Here is an 18,780-nt window from a genome sequence, read left to right as displayed (position 1 = left end):
TAGCTGGGACTACAGGCATGTGCCACCATGCCCGGCTAATTCTTTCTATATATTTTTAGTTGACCAGTTAATTTCTTTCTATTTTTAGTATAGACGGGGTCTCGCTCTTGCTCAGGGTGGTTTCGAACTCCTGACCTTGAGCGATCCACCCACCTGGGCCTCCCAGAGTGCTACGATTACAGGCGTGAGCCACTGCACCTGGCCAAAACTTTTATATTTTTAAGAGCTTTATAACATATACAGTAAAGATGTAGCTTATAACCTTAGTTGTTGAACCCCATGCTTTCTTGAGAACATTTCAAAAAAAATAATGCAAAACAGAAGAGGATTCTGAAAACTGATCTTACCTTATCACCAGCACTAGCCACTATATCGTCATCATTGTTATCTTCACCACCATCACCATCATCCACAATGGCATTTGGTTGTATGGTCACATGGGTTCACATATGCACATTTACACACATATGTGTATTTAAACACATACATACATATTTATTCATTCACTCAGCACATGTTTATTGAGAGCCTTCCAAGTGCCAGGCACTGTGTAAAGCTCTGCAGTCATCTTGCTTTCATTCTAGTGGATAAAGAGTGATGATAAATTGAATAAATAAGTAAAAAACTATGATATATGAAGATAACTGCTGAAGAGAAAAACAAAACAGGACGCAGAGGTAGGGCATGTAAAGAGGGGGCTGTTTTAGTTTTTGCTAGAGTGGGACAAGGAAGACTTCATGGAAGTGAGAATATTTGAGTGAAGACCTGAAGAAGATAAAGTGAGCCACATGGATGTCTGAAGGAGCACTCTAGGGAAGGTGAAGAATTGTTTTAAAGGTGCTAGTGGGGATAGCGAGGGAGTCAATGTACTTAACATTGGTCACTGAGGCTGTGTTCACCCAGTAGCTTGGCGGGGCTGGAAGGTGAAATATGGCCTCACCTGTGTGTTTGGAAGCAGTGAAAGGAAAGTTGTAGGATGTAAGGTCATTAATAGAAAGGAGCCCAGATTGAGTCAGCCCTATGGGACATTTTCTCTGAATGAGATTGGAACTACTGGAGGCTTTTGAGCAGAGAAGAAACATGATCTGAATTAACATTCTAAAATGATCATTCTGGCTGTGGGGTTGAGAATAGACTACAGGAGGACTAGAACGCTAGGCAATAATCTAGGTCAGTGATGATGGTAGCTTGGAACAGGATAATAGCTGGGGAGGGTGGCAAGCTGTCAGGCTCCAGATATATTTTAAGGAAAGAGCCAAGGGGATCTGATGGAATGTTGCATGTGGAGTATGAGAGAAAGAGAGTAATTAAGTGTAACCCCACAGTCTGGGGCCTGAGCAACTGAAACAGGCAGAGGTGGGTGAGGTGGAGGTCAGGAGCTCAGGTTTGACTGGATTAAGTTTGAGATAGCAGACATTCACGTGCAGAGGTCAAGTAGGCAGCCTGGTAAAGAGAGTCAAGTTCAGGGGAGAGGTCTGTAGTAGCCATGGGCATGGAGTTTTCTCCATATAAATGTTCCATCTGAATCAACAGTAATACTTGCCCTCTCTCAACACCTCTGCCTCGTGTTCAGTGGAAGCTCAGCTTTTATGCTTTCAACACTGTGATTGTTGTTTTTGCTCTCCAAGGAATATAGTGCCCTCAGAGGCTTTGTCCCTTCATGTTGAAGATCCCCCAGTCCCTGGGGTAAGGATTCTCCACAGGTCTCCTTTATCCCATCCTCATGAACTTCCTTGGAGATCACTATCCCTGAGCTGTTCTCTTGTTGCTTCCTATGTCTCAGTCTCTCTGTCTTCCCCAGAGCCATTGTTGCCACCAGCTCCTAAAAGCCATTGGTGCACTACCCTTCTGTTGAACAAGTCAGCTTATTTGGTTGGATAGGGATGGTTTTATGGCTAACTTGTTCAGCCTTCTTTGAGGTTCCATCTTCTATAGCAAAGTTGAGGCTTCTTTAATCATATACCAAATACATAGTAACTATTGCCCCTAGAGTCTTCCTAGCCAAGATCACTTCTTCTATTTTTTGGTGACAAATTCTGGGAATTCCATTAAGTACTTAGATATTTCAGCAAATCCTGAGAATAGTTTTGGCTTTGTTCATATACATGCTCCTGAACCCACCTCAGCAGAAGAGGGGTGATCTATCTATCACATGGGAAAGATTACAAATCAGACTCATTAATTTTTAAAATTCCAGCTTTCCCACATATCCAGATTATATTAATATATAAACACATGAATCTCCTTTGAAGCAATAATACAGAATGTTCACTCATTCAAGTATTAAGCACCCCTTACACATTTTTAGTTCTAGTCCAGACACCAGGCTCCTTGTCATTAAGGAACTTACATGCTTCCAAATACTTTATAGGATATACTTATACTAAAAATTATTTATTATTTAGCTAAAATTCAAATTCACCTGGGTATCCTGCATTTTAACTGGCAACACTGGTCACTGAGGCTGTGTTCACCCAGTAGCTTGGCAGGGCTGTAAGGTGAAATATGGCCTCACCTGTGTGTTTGGAAGTTGGAGCTGGCTGTCAGTGGCTGGGCTGCTCTCCCCATGTGGCGCTTCGACCTAAAGAGATTTCTTTACATATCAGTCTTAGGGCTTCAAAAGGTCAAGGTGGAAGCTGCAAAGCTTCTTTTGGCCCATACTCTGAAGTCACATGTGGTCACCTCTGCCCCAGACTGTTGGTCAGAGAAAGTCAGAAAGAAGGCCAGCCCAGATTCACAGAGTAGGGAAAGAGACTGTACTTCTTTTTTTTTTTTGGTTTTTGAGACAGAGTCTCGCTTGTTGCCCAGGCTAGAGTGAGTGCCGTGGCGTCAGCCTAGCTCACAGCAACCTCAAACTCCTGGGCTCAAGCAATCCTACTGCCTCAGCCTCCCGAGTAGCTGGGACTACAGGCACGCGCCACCATGCCCGGCTAATTTTATATATATATATTAGTTGGCCAATTAATTTCTTTCTATTTTTATAGTAGAGACAGGGTCTCGCTCAGGCTGGTTTTGAACTCCTGACCTTGAGCAATCCGCCCGCCTCGGCCTCCCAGAGTGCTAGGATTACAAGCGTGAGCCACCACGCCCGGCCTGAGACTGTACTTCTTGACGAGAGGAACGGCAAAGTCACATTATAAGAGTGCATACATACAGAGAAGGGAGGAATTTATGGCCATTAAATCATCTATCACAAGTAGTGAGCATAACAGAAAATTCCCTTTCATCAGGAACTGTATATTCTTCCAGGGGAGACAAATAATAAAAACAAACACTTATGATACAAAGGAGAAAAATAACCAGAATAAGGGAGTTAGAGAGTGCTATCCAAAACATTGGGGAGGAGGTCTTATTTTATATAAGGTGGTAGGGAAGACTTCCCCAGGAAGAGGACACATCTCAACAGATCCCCGAAGGAAGCAAGGCAAGAGATGTCCAGAGGAAGAATGGAAAAGCCAGAGGAAGTTGCAAGTGCAAAAGCTCCAGGTCACAAGCATTATTGAGAAACTGAAGGTGGTTGGAATGGTGAAAGTGAGGTGGAGATTAGTAGAAGGTGAAGTCAGAGAAATTATAGAAGGCCAGGCCCTACATCTAGGGCCTTACAGATGAATATTACAGCTTTGCTTTTTACCCCAACTCAGAGGGAAGGCATAATGGAGGGTTTGAGAAGAGGAATGGCTTAGTTTTTTAACAAGATTGTTCTGGCTTCTATATAGAGAATAGGTCGAAGGACAGCAAAGGTGTCCTTTGGGAAGACATTTGGGAAACATTTGGGAAACTATTTCAGTACTCCAGGCAAGAGATGACGGTGGCTTGGACTGGGTGAGAACAGTGGAGCTGGTGAGAAGTTGTTGGAGAGTGGGTCTGATTTGCAAATAGAGCCACCAGGATTTGTTGATAGATTAAATTTGGGGTGTGAAAGCAAGAGAGGGGTCAAGAATGGCTGTCAACATTTTTAGACTCAGCAACTAGAAGAATATTTTTTACTGTTATTGAGTTGTGTCCACCTTGTAAGAGGGAGACAAGACGATCAAAGGAGGAAGAAGGCAATGTGACAACAGCAGCAGGAGGAGAAAGGGCAATGGGATAGGAGGCCACAGTCCAAGGAATGAGGGAAACCTCTTGAAGCTGAAAAAGACGAGGACACACATTTTCCCCTAGAGCCTGCAAGGGGAACCAGCCCTGCCAACACCTCAACTTCAGCCCTGTGAGACCTATTTTAGACTTCCAATCTTCAGAACTATAAGAGAATAAAGTTTTGTGATAAGTCAAAGAATTTGTGGTAATTCGTTACAGCAACAATGGGAAACTAATACACAATTAGATATCTAAGTAGAGATGCTGAGTAGCTGTTGGATATGAGTCTGGAATTCAAAATAGAGGCATGAAAAGGTGAATTTGGAACCCATTTATTTAAAATTATAAGCCAGAATAAGAACTCCAGAGTGAGTGTGGATAGAGAAAAGAAGAGGCCTTTAGAATGTTTTGTCTAGAGGTCAGGGAGATGAGAAAACCAGCCAAGGAAAATGAGAAGAAATATCCAGTGAGGCATGAAGAGAGACAAGAGTTCAGGTCCCAGAAGCCAAGCAAAGAAAGCATTTCCAGGAATAAATAAGTGTCAAGTGCAGCACCATCAAAGATTTGCAATTTAATGCTCACTAGTGACCTCGATCTTGAATTTTTTGCTAACTTCTAGGAGGAACAATTGATATTTAACAGTGGGATACTCTATAGAGCATGCTTATATTTTTGTCTGTTAGAGACTGACCATGCTCTGGTCATCTATTGAAAAGCTACGTATATGGACAGCATTATTTGGATGTTTAGAATAGTGTCATTCATTAATTTATTCATTTGACAAGTAATTTCAAATGCCTATTGGCTAGGTCCTGGGGATACACTGATGAACTAATAAGATTCGTTTGCTCACGGGAGAACTTTCAATCCAGGGGCTTGGCTCAGGCCAAACATCACCTTCTCTATCAAGCTTTTGCCAACTCTTTTCAGTAGTTGCTTTGACTTCTTTGTACATATTTATAGAGCTCATCACATTTAATGTAACAACCACATATTGCCTCTGCTGTTAAACTCTGACCTCTCATAGGAAATCAATCTGATTATAGTCATCTTTTATATAAATTCCTTCATAGGTAGGTTAGAAATGTGATTTATTATTAAAACCTGGAAATGTTTGCAAAAGAAAGGAGGCTGTGTTCATTAACAGGATGACCATGACAAAGGATTTAAACTGGGACAGCTCAGAGCAAACAGAGATGTATAGGCACCCTGTTCCTTGGTTCTGTCTCAATAACTATGGAATAAATACATTTTGCTCCCTGAAGAGACACCTTTACTGAAATATAACTTAATATTTTGCATTTTGCTTTAATTGAGGATCAATATGTAGGAAATAGTGTTGGGAAAAGTGTTTCTGCATCTTTAGTAAAACTGTTATTAGAGACTGTCTATTACTTTGTTCAATGTGCCCCTTATAAAGAGCCACTTAATAATTCCTCTTAGAATTGAATGCTAGAAAAAATATTGCTTTTTTTCAAGGAGCTGGTGGTATGCTTTCTTTTCCTAGATAATGAGAGCTTAGTAACACATCAATCTTCCTTCTTACATTGACAGCCATAAGCTAGAGCTAAATTAAATCCTCAAGTTGCTGTTAGGATCATATCAAAATTTTCCCAGTTGTGGCATTTCCTTTTCCTCAGACATTCATTCAGCACCTACTATGGGCTAAGCTCTGTTATTGAAGCTGGAGGTATGGCAGAGATCCACGCAGACTTGACTCCTGCTTTCATGGCATTTTCTTGCTTCTTGTGCATTTACCTACTTTGAGATCTTTCCTAGTAGGAAGTCTTGAATTTTTACAGGATCAAGGCAGGTATAAAAAACAAATTGAATAACGTGCAATGGGCCAGCATATTAGATAGGAGTGTGGTGTGTTAGTCATGGAAGGATTGGGCAGAAGTAGGGCATGAAGTCACTTGAGCATACCAAAAGCCCTAAAGCTCATATTTGGGTATTTTTGTTTTTCAGAAGGTTTTAAACTCACTAGTGTGTTTTTCAGAAAGAAGATGGAAAGGCATTCTTAGGAAAATATAATTATTTCTAAAGTCATGTTTAACATCTTTACTAACATTAATAAAAAGTACTTGATCAAATAAACCATATAGGGATATTATCATAATCTAGAAATGCTATGCTTGTCTGTAGGCTATAGAAAAAGGAAAATTCATGAGTTGGGTTTCCATATGATATGCCCTAGGATTGAATAAGTATTTGGGTTCTAGAATATAAAGTAGTCTATTTTTATAGGACAAGAAAATGGTGAGTACTGTATTTTAAAAAGAAATAACCTGTCTACTCATGAGAAGATGAACTCAACTATCAGTTATAACCTTAGAAAGGGACTTAAAGAAGCTGCTGTAGTCTTCCCAGTCAATAGAAGGGCATTAGAGGTCCAGCGGAAAGCCCTATCTTGGCTGGCACAATACCATCAAAAACAAGAAATGCATCTTCATGTTTATTTAGCATGCCACAGTATTAGAGAGTCAACTGAAGAAAAGGTTCCTCATTTAGGCAATTTAGTTTTTGCCTTTTGAACCTGGGAAAGGATGCAAGTGTGGTGGGTATTAGAGGAGAGACTGACAGAGAGATAACGTGGGAGGAGGGATTGAGAGGGGTAGAAAATGAAAAAAACAGAGAAGGCTGCTTTGACAAAGCCAGCCACGTTGGAGATTTCTCTTCTACAACTGCATACTGAGATGAATATGAAACTAGTAACACGAAACACTCAGCCAATGTGTAGTATTAAAGGAATAAAAATTTAATTGTGATATTCTAAGTCCCACTGCTTCTATTATTAATAATATTATATTGCTTCAACATGAAGGAATAAAATTAGAAACTGAGATAGATGTTAATTTGCCATGTAAGTCTTTTTAAGTCTATCTACCGAATGCCCTGGATATTGCATTCTTTTTCCTAAAAACAAATTGAATGCAGTCATGTTTGCTGTGTAATATAAATTAAAAATTTTTTAGCCAATATTTAGGCCATATTTTTAGCCTTCTGGCTCATTGTCGTTACCATAGTGACATTTATAGAAGGATCATGTGTTTTCAGTTAGTTTAGGGCTATCTATGGACCTTAACTAGCACAAGAGGAGAATTCAATAAGATCTAGAGTGCTTCAAATGACATTGTGAAAACTGTATCGCCTAAAAACATAGGGTTGTCTCACAACAAAATACCTCTGTGCACACACACAGAATGATAGGGCTGGAAAGGAATCTCCAGAAGCTATTCATTCTGTTTCCGACTCCAGGCATGATGGTGGCTAAACCACAAGAAGTTTCTGCAATTTTAGTACTAATGTAACTTACCCAAGACTGCCCATTTCCCCAAGCTACAGCCAGTTTAGCTGTCAAATAAAAATAACTAATGGCACTCCACCTTGTCATCATCCCTTTCCTGGCTTTCCCTCGGGTGCCCAAGTCTGTTCAAAACTGAATGCTAGAGTCTGTCGGAAATAAAAGTCTGAACTTCAGGGTGGACCTGACCAGAAAGTAAAGCCTATTTTTGACTTTGCACAGTAGGGAGAAACCTCTTTACCTATCATTCAGTCGTGTCAGTTGTTTAAGCTAAAGCTGTCTGAAGAACCACCACCTTCACCCCCAGAAATGGGAATTCCAGGGTCACTGACGGAGCCGGAAAAGAGTATTGCAGCAAGTCAGCACACACATCATGAGATGATTTGCTTCTGAGAACTTGTTTTGAGCCTACTGGCTAACCAAACAGCATCCCCACAATTACCTGTAAAACATTAATATTTATTGGGACAAGAAAGCAGTACTGAGGTTGATTGCCCTGTGTCAGCATGGAGTTTACTTCTTTGAAGAATGAACTGAGGAGGCTACATGATTAATTCAAACAGGAGTCTCTTTTTCTTTTCATTTGATTTTGGGATTTCTCTTTAGGTCAAAACCAAAGACATGTTGAGAAATGTGAGAAAATAGGTTTAATTTCTCACGATTTTCTCATAGGTTATTTTCTGTAAGTAATGAGAATATAAAAAGTTTTTAAATGAAAAAGAAGCCAAATTATGGGGAAAAGGAGATGTTATTGAACTTGGGTCAATATTTCTGAAGAAGAATCTCCTGGAATTTTTAAGCAAAGAACACAAACATCATCTTTGTGTTTATATTAATAAGTATTTTTAAACATGCAATATGTATTTTAAATACTTTTCTTCTTTTGAATCTTGTGTTGCACCCAAAGAATGCTAACGGTTACCAAATTGTTCTTTTGGCAGAATAGCCTGACCCTTAAAAAGAAAAAAAAAATCCTTATAGGATGTGAATAAAGCACAAGACAAAGTTACAAATCCTCCACCCTGAGCAGATATTAACTAATCCAGTGATCCCAACCTATGAGGTTACCTGGGAGCATTCCTTTCTATGGCACTATGTACATTACATGGTAATGAACAACACTTTCCATGGCTCCTAACAAAGGGATGTTTCTTTTTATTAAGAGAACAAAGTGGGGGGTTTACAGATAATATCTGAGCTTATCATTGAGCTGCTCAGCCTCCTCATCTATGTGCCTCAGCTTGTCTCAATCAGTGCTGGTTATCTCAGCAATAAAGCATTCAGTCTCGAGGGGCAGGTTTCTTCCTACACCCTGTAAACAAGAAAATGAATACCTTGTTACATGTGCTAAAATGCATTTGGTGAAACGAGCATGGCTCTCCTCCCTGTCACTAGCTATAATCAGCTCTTCACATCTACACTGAGTGTCCCCTCACATGGCACAGTAAGGAATAGGGATATTTGTGACGACACATTCCTGAGAAGCAGCCGTCCCAACAGCCCAGTGACCCAGCTATTCATTCCAATTTCTTTGTGCAGAGACCTTTTGTTTTCCCTACTCCTTCATCATGTGCTAATAATTAGATAATGACTCCATAAATGTGGAGAAAAGGCCATGTCATGGGTGGTGGGTGGTTTGTTTTCTTAGTTCTTTATTGAAAACATATGGAGATGTTTATATATAAATAGAAAACAATTGAATGCTGCCATCCTGTTAGCAGCAGCTAATAAAATTCTACATGAATAGAAATCAAACATTTCTCTACCTACGCCAGAATTCTGGTTTACTGATATCTGTACATCCTGTCTTATTTGGCTTGAAAAGATGTTTTATTATTTTAGGCTTTTTATTCCTAGTTGAAAGGAAACTGGTGGAGCAAGAGTTTTTTGTTTTTGGTCTTGTTTTTTTTAATTCCTCTCTTTGCTTAATTAAATTACTTTATTAGCAGGAACAATAAATTCTGTCCAAGTATACCTTGTATTCTGATCATGAAAAAATGTTTAAGAATCTATACATTTAACTAAAGTCTCTGTATTTCTGAATTAAAAGCGAGGACTTGCAGGCTGACAGAAGTGATTTTCAGGAGACAGGGTAGTAGAGAGGTTGAGAGCACACGCTTGGGCAGGCAGACCTCTGGGTTTGAATTCTGACTGCTCCACTTAACTAGGTTGGTAACCTTGAGAAAGCTAGTTAACCTGACTAAACCTCAGTGACTTCATCTGTGAAATGAGAAATATGATAACACTTATAGAATTATTATCAACATTACATAGGATGGGCTATAAAGTGTTTCACACAGTGGCTGGCTTATAGGAAGCATCACAAAAATGCTACCTATCATTATTATAATCAGCCAAAAGAAGGGTTTATCTTGGAACCATCCTTGAAAATCTGAGAGGTATTGATGCCCAATGCTAAGAACAGTAACAATAATAATGCTACTGTTTAGCAAGTGCTATTTATGCACTAGTTTTACAATGCACTGTTTCTTACAACCTCATGATCTGGGTACCATTATCGTCCCCATTTCATGGAGGAAGAAACTGAGTTTTCATAGGCTGCCCAAAGGCACACAGCTAAGGATTGGTTAATATGAGGATCAGACCCAGTCTGAGTAATTCCAAGGCCTGTACTCTATCTCTCTGCTAAAATGGTCAACACACATATATAGCCTAAAGGAGCTTTGAAAGCTCCTTTATTTACATATTTTCTATGTTCCTATCAACATCCTGTGACATTGCATAGTGGCATTCCTAAACTATGAAGTCCCTTGTCCCTAGGACATCTGTTCATTTGCAGTTAAAGAGGGCCAGGAGGCACTTAATGAACATGTTGTAAGAAGCCCTGGGAAATTCATGCAGCCACTTTCACTTTGGTCTATAAAAGCCTTTTCTTTAAAGGTGCTTGAAGCTCCATATGCACAAGTACATTATTCAAGCTTTTGTCCCAACCTGTAGATGGAGAAGCCAAGGGGACATGACTTGGGGACAGAGGGAGAGGCCAGTCACCGCCCTCAGTAGTCCAGTGTGTCAGTTGCTGAGTCAGGAATAGAACGAGTGGGTCCAGGGCTATGTCCACCTCACCAGGCTTCTCATTAGTGTTGAGTCTGACAGCCAAACTGCTAACTGGCTCTACTTTTAACCTAAGTAGTACATAATTAGGAGCACTTTGCCTGATTTTCTTGTTGAAAGAATGAATTCTGCCTGCAATATGGGAACCCTCACATATAAGATTTCCCAATTCTGTTTTCATTTGCAAAATATATTGTGGTTTTTCTTTTCTCCTTTTTGCAGGGAAGGGAAGGAGTTTGGGGTGAGGGGTATGGCAGGGCATACAATGGAAGGCCAAATTATATGTCAACCTGCTGACCTAGCACCAATGTACTAGTTAAATGAGCCCTGAATGTAAGACATTAATGCAAATATTTTGCATGTTATTAACTCTAATGATGCTACCATAATGCAGTAGCCACAGCTGAAAGCTGAGGTGGCACTTTTTATTATAAATGCCTTGGGTCTTTCACTGAAAATCACCATGAAGACAGAAATTCCTTAGAAGTGAGAGTAGAAATATGATCAGGCTTCTGCTTTGCTAACCTTCTCATCATGAATAACAACAAAGGAAGAAGTGTGGGTATCCCAGGGCCCTGCATTCAGCTGGCAGCATCCTCCTTTCGACCCAGCCACTGTTTTTGCCTTTGTAACAACAGCACACTTCCATGGAAAATAGTTAGGAAATCATTGTAAAATGGAACCAATTTTGGAAAAAAAATATGTATGCAACCCTCAAAATTGTTATGTAAGTGAAAAAAAGCATTCTAATGCAGAGAAAGTACGACTTACCACTCTAGTCCCAAGTTAGTGATGGCAGTGTGGAGTTTTAGAAAGCATAGAATTTCAGAGCCAGCACTACCATTTGCCACCTGTGTGGCTTTGAGCAAATCATTTGACCTTGCTGATTCTCAGATCCTTTCCTATAAAACAGCATCAACAGTAAAGCCATTTTGTCTATTTTATGAGTTGTCAAAGAGCACCAAAGATTGCAAATGTGAAAGCTCTCTGGAAGCAGTGTACAAATGTTACTATTGTTTTTTATGAGGTGAATAATGAGGAATGAATAGCAGTGCTGTCCAAGAATAGCTTGGGAATAACTCAACTAAAGTAGTAGTTGTTCAGTCCTGAAGACATGGATAGATCCTGGGAAACAGATGGCCTGGCCAGTTTAAGGGCCTTAAACTTGCAAGTCTTGGGGCCGGGTAGCAATTTAACTGTGCAACCTGTCAAGCGCCTGTTATATTCTAAGCTCTTGCAGTGACAATATTGGCTACATGAAATCACTGTGTGCATTCTTACCAGACTTTATTTGGAAAGAGTTTACAACTAGTAGCCTGGCAGAGTTGCTTGAGATTAGAGTGCTGTGGTTTTACACCTGGGAGATCAGTGTTTCATGTCTTCTTCTATCACCCACCTCCCTGGGGATTCAACAGATGGAACAACAACAAAATCAGAAACCCAAGACAAACCTGTCAGTTTGATGCCTTTAAGCTTTGGCAGAGCTCACAATTCAAATAAGATAGAATATCTATTTAGAGGGAAGAGGTGCAAAGAAATGAGTTCATAGAGCGTACTTTCTTTTGTCTGGGTGAGGCTAACACTATCTGGAGATCCCTGCCATATAAGAGGAATTGTATATTGGTACACAGTAGACACATAAGAAAATTGGTTGAAAGAATATTGCAAGTAGAAATAACTGAACAATTTTAATATGGGGCTTTATATTTCCTTTCTTTATATTTCTTGAATCCTTCCAAGTCAACTCCTGAATTTGGCAAATCCCAGGATGAGTAATTGTACATCTCAGAATGGTTAGGTAATATGCAGACCAGATCCTAAGTTAGGCAAAGCAACATGTGTTTTGACAACTTGTGAGGAGGTAAAGTATTTATTTGATTATTTTTGTTTGATAGTTCCCAGAGAGAAAGCACAGAAGCAACTGATATGAACCAAACATTTTTCTCTTTTGTCTAGGTAAATATTTCCAACTACAGTCTGGTGATGGAGTCTGATGCAGGAACCTTCTTACCTACTGGGCTGCAGTTCACTGGCAGTCCCAAGGCCAGGGCCATCATGAAAGAGGTCATGAGCCTACTGCAGCCCCTCAATATCACTCAGGTCTTGAGCCACGGACAAGGGGAAGACATTAATGTATGGATCCAAGCTGGAGTGCCCGGTAAGACCAAAAGATGAAATTGGTATTCCTTATATACTGCAACCCATTTAAAATAACATTTCTGTTTTAATATGACACAATGGATACTGATAGGCCAGTTAAGGCATGGAAACCTTAAGCTTTTCTCTATAAGGCATAATCTGATGATTTTCAAAATTGGAATACTAGTACTCACCTGTATTTGCTCACCAATCTGTCTTCTCTTTCTAAATTATAAGCTCCTTGCTCCCAGAGATTCTGATTTAGTGATTCTGGAATTGGACCTAGAAATCTGTTGTTTTATTTTTCGAAGAGGTATCTATGGTGATTGTAGCACAAGTGATCTCACAACCAAAATTTGAGAAATAGAGTAGAAGGCAATATTGTTATTAATATTCTTCTAGTTCTAGTCCTGTGATGGGAAATCTTCACTGATCCAAATAATTCCCCATTCAAATACTGTGGTATCTGAAATTTTACCATTAGAGATTCATTCTTTGAGAGTGGAATATTTCCTGCTAATCATGTTTTTCCTTAATTCAAAGACTCCTGTCATAAAGTTAGACATAAACTAATTTATCCTGATTAGTGACTTATCATCTGAATATCTTGAAGAGAAGTCCTAAGCCCCTGGGGGCAGGGATGAAATCATGAAATGGGAGAACACCTTGGGAGCTTGTAGGAATAACAGCTGGAACAGTCTTTAGAAAGACAAACTTATTCTATTAATACTTCACAGAGTTGCCTGAGACTGGCCCCCAAGGTTGTTCCCTCAACACAACACATCATCAAAAAAATTGTTAAAGGATCCATCTGCAAATTGTTCTTTATACAAATAAAAAGGAAATCCTTTGAAAAGTTTTAACATTACTGTTTCTAGAACTGTTTCTGCACTACAAAACATGTCATAGGTACAAAAACAGTGTCTCTAGACCCACTCCACTCTAGCTTTTTGTTCCCTAGACTTCAAAGTAGATTTTTCCAACAGCATATTACATGGATTTAAGATTTTAAAAAAGCTTATTATTGAGATACTACATATTTTAAGGCATATTTTAGGTTTTAAAGTTTATAATAACCTTTCATAACTAAAAATAGGAGCTTTCCTTTATTCAAATACAAAGACTCAAATTCTCTCCATTTGTTCTGTGTATGTTTTAACCATATTTTGAAATTCTCTTAAAGCAACATTTCCATTTACAATGCTGTGCATCTCCTGGAGAGACCCAAGACTGACTCTATAGATGTCATTGATAAATACGATCTAAGTATAGGGGAGAGAGTTTGCCCTTTAAGTACAAAATCATTTGTTTGAAATTCTAGATTTTTCCTGAGCCTTACATTTTTCAACAGGAACTTCTTAAAATTTGAGAAACCCTAACTAAGCTTCTAGGTAGTAGCTGCAAGGGAAAGACTGGTGGATTGGGGGTGAATTAGAGTGGAGCCTGGGGGTGCTCAAAGGGGAGGTGAAAAGGAGCTGAAACCTAAGACAGAACTGGGAAAAAAAACTTGTACCTCCTTCCCTCAGGTATTTCTTGCTTTGTTGTGTTTGATCATTGAGATGTGGCTCTAGCTGTATTCCTTCACGTACGTGTCCCTTAAGAATGGTTCTGTTTGGAATGAGCAAGTCAATTTGATTCTTTTCACCTGAGGTAAGGGGGCCTTTTCCCTGTTTGCCACAGTAAGGTGAGGTCAGAATTGATTTCTGCCTAGTGGGCTGGAGTGGGCAAATCAGCCCGTTATGGTTGCTTAAGAATTAATGAGTTACAACTTATTAAACTCCTACTATTTATGAAGTAATCAGTTGGGCTTTTTGCAGATACTATTTTGTTTCATCTATATAACCATCGTATGAAGTAGGTATGAGTATCCCTATTTTGCAGCTGAAGGAACAGACTCAGAAGGGTTAAATGACTTGCCTGGGACTACACTGCTCTAAGGGCAGAAGTCACCCTGAGAACAGGGCATTTTGGCTTCAAGGCTGGTGGCCCTTTTCCCACAATATGCAACAACACAGGGGAGTCTGGAATGCTGAGATGGTCTTCCAAATCTCTGGCAGTGTCTAAAATGTTTATCTTACTCAGCTCTTGCTTATGCAAAGGATTTCAGTTCATGCCTGCTCCAGAATAATTTCCCCCTGGGAGAATGGAGTTTGTTATTGTATATAACTACTCATTTCTTCTCACATTCTTTGTTCCACTCCCCACTTTACCTCTTTAGATCACAAAGGTTTATATAAAGTCAATAGATCGTTTAGACTACTATGAATGAATGTTCCTGGAATTATTTCCTTTAGAGTTCTGTAAGATAGAACCAAATTATTGCTGTCTTCATCTTATTACTTTTGAACTATCTTTTGATATTTCAAACTTGCACTACTCCTGGAAGAAACAGTGGAACTGCTTATGTTATAACTATGATTGCCTATTGAAATTTTTAAGAACTTTAGAAAAAGATGATAAGCCATAATTGATCTGAAAAAGAAAATAAAAATATACCAGTTGTGTACCCTATATTCTTGAAGACGTGGCAAATCATAATAACTTAAAGCTAAGGATAGGATTCCAAATACTAATTAAGTTACTATATAAATAACTACTCCCTAACTTTTGAAAAATTAATGAGAAATAATATTTCCAAACTCCATCCATTCTTTTTTTCTCTCTTTTACTTCCCTTTCTTCCATTGATTCAATACATATTTATGGAGTTCCTACCATGTTCTAGGCCTATTAAATTTCTATAATCTGAGGTGACCATATGATCACTGAGCCCCAATTTTTTAATATTCTATGTTTACTGAATATCAAAATACTAATTAAGAGCATAGATATTGTTAAATTTGAACATATTTTCATTAATTATAGAAGACAAATGGATCAATTTATGAAAAGACCATGTTTGGGATAAGAGATAATGTCCTCCACCCATGGACAAGATAACTATCAACAAATATAAGGCTTTGGGGGGGAAATAAGTATCTTGTATGTCCTTTCCACATAAACTCTCTGCTCTAGATCTTTATACTCCAGCCTCCTCCCATTTCCACTTCCTTCCATACTCCTGTTCTTCCCCTCCAAATCCTAGATGCCTTAAAGGCACACTGTCTTCATTGATATCCATGAATGCTTCCTTAGTCCATGGTGCTCTAATGCCTTTCTAAATTTCCAAAGCACTTTTAGTCTTTATCCCACAATCAGGCACTTGATTTACACACTGTGATATTGTTCTTGGATTATTAGTTTATGTGCAGCCTGCTTCCTATGTCCAGTGATCAGTTCTTTGAGGTTAAGGTCAATGCTTTCTACTTCTTTGCTTCTTCCGTATCTCTTAGCTTAATTTGGGAAAACATTTAAATTCTCATAAATCTGACTTGAGAGAAGAAACAAAAACATTGAAATGATTATTTTCTCAACAAGCTTTTGGATCCCTTAGCTTAAGAGTGTGGAAAAAATAAAGGATGCTAAGAAAAGAGTCAAAAAATAAAAAAATATTGGAAGAATGATATAAGAAGGCTAGAGCAATAAGGATTACTTCTCTTAAAGGAACAAAAACTAAGGTTTGGAATAATATCTTCTAGTACTTTAATGACTCTCACACATAAAATGTTGAACATTTATTCCCTAACAATTTCAAAGACAATATAAAAAATATCTTAAAGTTATCTAAGAAGAATTTATATTAGTCTCTATTCACTCCGGATAGCAGAGAGGCTTTAAATGTTAAATTTTTGCCTGATTCTCCAACTCTGAGCTCTAGGTGAGAACAATAGTAGTCTGTTTCATTCTGTAGAATATGTCATCGATGAGGTATAATCTGTGATTCTTAGATGTCCCTAAATGCATCTATCTTAAACATCTTCTCTCTTTAGAAACTCTTCCATAAGATACACATTAATGAAAAAAAATAGATACCCTCTTACTGTGAACTGAGGGAGGGAGCCCACTCTTTCTTGCTCTGTATCTGCCAATAAGAATCTCCTCTCTGATTCAGAATCTGAGATTCAAATTTTTTTTATGTTGTTGGCTTGTGGTAGACAATGTGTTAAAAAGACCTAGAAGCCTGGAGTGTGTGGTTTCAGAACTTCTAACTACATAGGCAAATGATGTAATTTTTCTAAGCCTCACTCATTTGTTTTTAAGCATCCTTATTCATCAACTATTGTGTGGCCCTGGGGAATTGGGAGTAAAAAAGAGAGACAAGATGCATATACCCTCAAAGACCATACAGATTAGTGAGTGAGACTTGGTTATTTCATCTGCAAAATGGATATGGTAGCCAATTTGTCATCATTTCTACCAAGTCTCCACATGTGTTCCTCTTCCTTCTCTGTCTCCTATCTCATTGACTGGCACCATGATCCAGAAACCTCAAAATCATCCAGAACATATAACCAGATGGTTGCCAAGTCCTGTTTACTTCAAATCCCTCCTTTTCTTAAACCCATTTCCTCCTCTCCACTCTACAGACCTTGTCTCATCAGAACTCACTGACTCCTACAGCAGCCTCCTACTAATGTCCTGACCTGCATTCTTAATCCCCTTCCACCTAATTGGCTCACAGCTTCCAGACTGAACTTTCTAAATGGCAAATCAATATATCAATTGGGATGCTTTTGCTTGAAAAATAAAACAGAAGAACCAACTCAGAATGGCAGTAAGGGGATTTTTAAAATTCACTTGAAAAGAACTCTGGATTGGGTGGTTACAGAGTCCATAAGTCATTCAACCACATCAGGACCTTCGTTCTTTACATCTTTCCATGTCCCCATCCCAGCATATTGACTTTTGTCTTCAAGCTTGTCCTTTCATGATCCCAAGATGGCTGCAGTTGCTCCAAGCAACACATTTTCATACATTGTGCAATAGTGGAAGAAAAAAATGTCCATAATTGATATCCCCCCCCCTATTTTTTTTAAGAGACAGAGTCTCACTATGTCACCCAAGCTGAAGTGCAGTGGCTATTCACAGGCACAATCCCACTATGATGAGCATGGGAGTTTTGACTTGCTGTTTGCAACCTGGACCAGTTCATCCATCCTTAGGCAACCTGGTGGTCCCCTGCTCCCAAGAGGTCACCATATTGATGCCAAATTTAGTGGACATCTAGTCAGCAGAGCACCCCACAGCCCAGAGCTCCTGGGCTCAAGTGATCCTCCCACCTTAGCCTCCTGAGTACCTGGGACTACAGGTGTGTGCCACTATGCCTAGCTGATATCCCTTTTTAAGAGTGAGGAAATATTTTCCAGAATCCCTAAAAAAGGTTTCTCCTCAATCTTTTTGACCACAGTTGTGACAGGTGTCAGTGACTAATTCATGCATCGTCAATGGAGTAGAATTACTAAGATTGGCTTATATTGATCTAATTTTATCTCCTGGATAAAATAGGGTGGGTCCCAGACTCCACTGAAAAACATAGCTTCCTGATGTGCAAAAAACTAGAAATCTTTAGGAAAAAATATTAGGATTTCCATAGGGTAAATAAGAGTAGCTTCAATATCTCATTATCTCCGCTTTTTTCTTAGAATCCTTCAGTGTCTCCCCACTGTCTCTGGAATGTCATGTATTACAAAAGTGTTTACTTAGCATGGATTCAAGCCCCTTCTTGTTCCACCACCCGGCTTGTGTGCAGCCCCTGTTCCATGGTTCCTCCATTCCTTTCTATCCATCAGTAATGCAGGTCTAACTGAAGTTCCTGGCACACCCTTGTGCTCTCACACTTGCTTGCCACTGGACCTGTCCTATTCTGTCTTTTTCACCAGCTAATTCCTACTCACCCATGATTCAGCTCCTTGTTCTCTAATGTCCTACCATCCAAGTAAGTGTCTCTTAGGTTTGCTCCTTAATACACTGCGTTCACCTCTCCTCTTAGCACTTCCCCTGCTCTAATAGTTGTGATCAACTGTGAATTCCTCAGAATTCTCAGTGCCTAGAAGTGCCTGAATTTCCACAAAATGTCTATGAGTCAAATGCTGAAGAAATAGGGCCTAGGTTTGTAGGAAGAGTAAGATAATATGAGAGAGGCTTATTAACTGTAATGCACTACACAACTATAAATTATGATTAACAATGGCCTTGCTTCATTGAGTTGTCCTCTTTCTTTCCATATCAAATTGTTTTAAAAGCCATATTTTAATTTCTTTTGTCTTTTCTATAATAGTTCAGGCTCCATGTTAAAGTACCAAATATGCA

General features: G+C 39.1%; 1 protein-coding gene across 1 annotated transcript in view; it reads left to right on the top strand.

The window, feature by feature from the left end:
- Window positions 1-18,780, top strand: part of CPQ (carboxypeptidase Q) — a 349,952-nt gene that overhangs the window by 267,441 nt on the left and 63,731 nt on the right. The window contains exon 6 of the mRNA XM_012761981.3: window positions 12,410-12,611. Coding sequence (XP_012617435.2) covers window positions 12,410-12,611 — 202 coding nt within the window. The remainder of the gene's footprint in view (window positions 1-12,409; window positions 12,612-18,780) is intronic.

This window comes from Microcebus murinus, chromosome 7 (assembly GCF_040939455.1).
Source record: "Microcebus murinus isolate Inina chromosome 7, M.murinus_Inina_mat1.0, whole genome shotgun sequence".
Lineage (NCBI taxonomy): Eukaryota > Metazoa > Chordata > Mammalia > Primates > Cheirogaleidae > Microcebus > Microcebus murinus.
The sequence above is the reverse complement of the archived record's forward strand: the minus strand, read 5'-3'. Positions and strand labels throughout refer to the sequence as shown.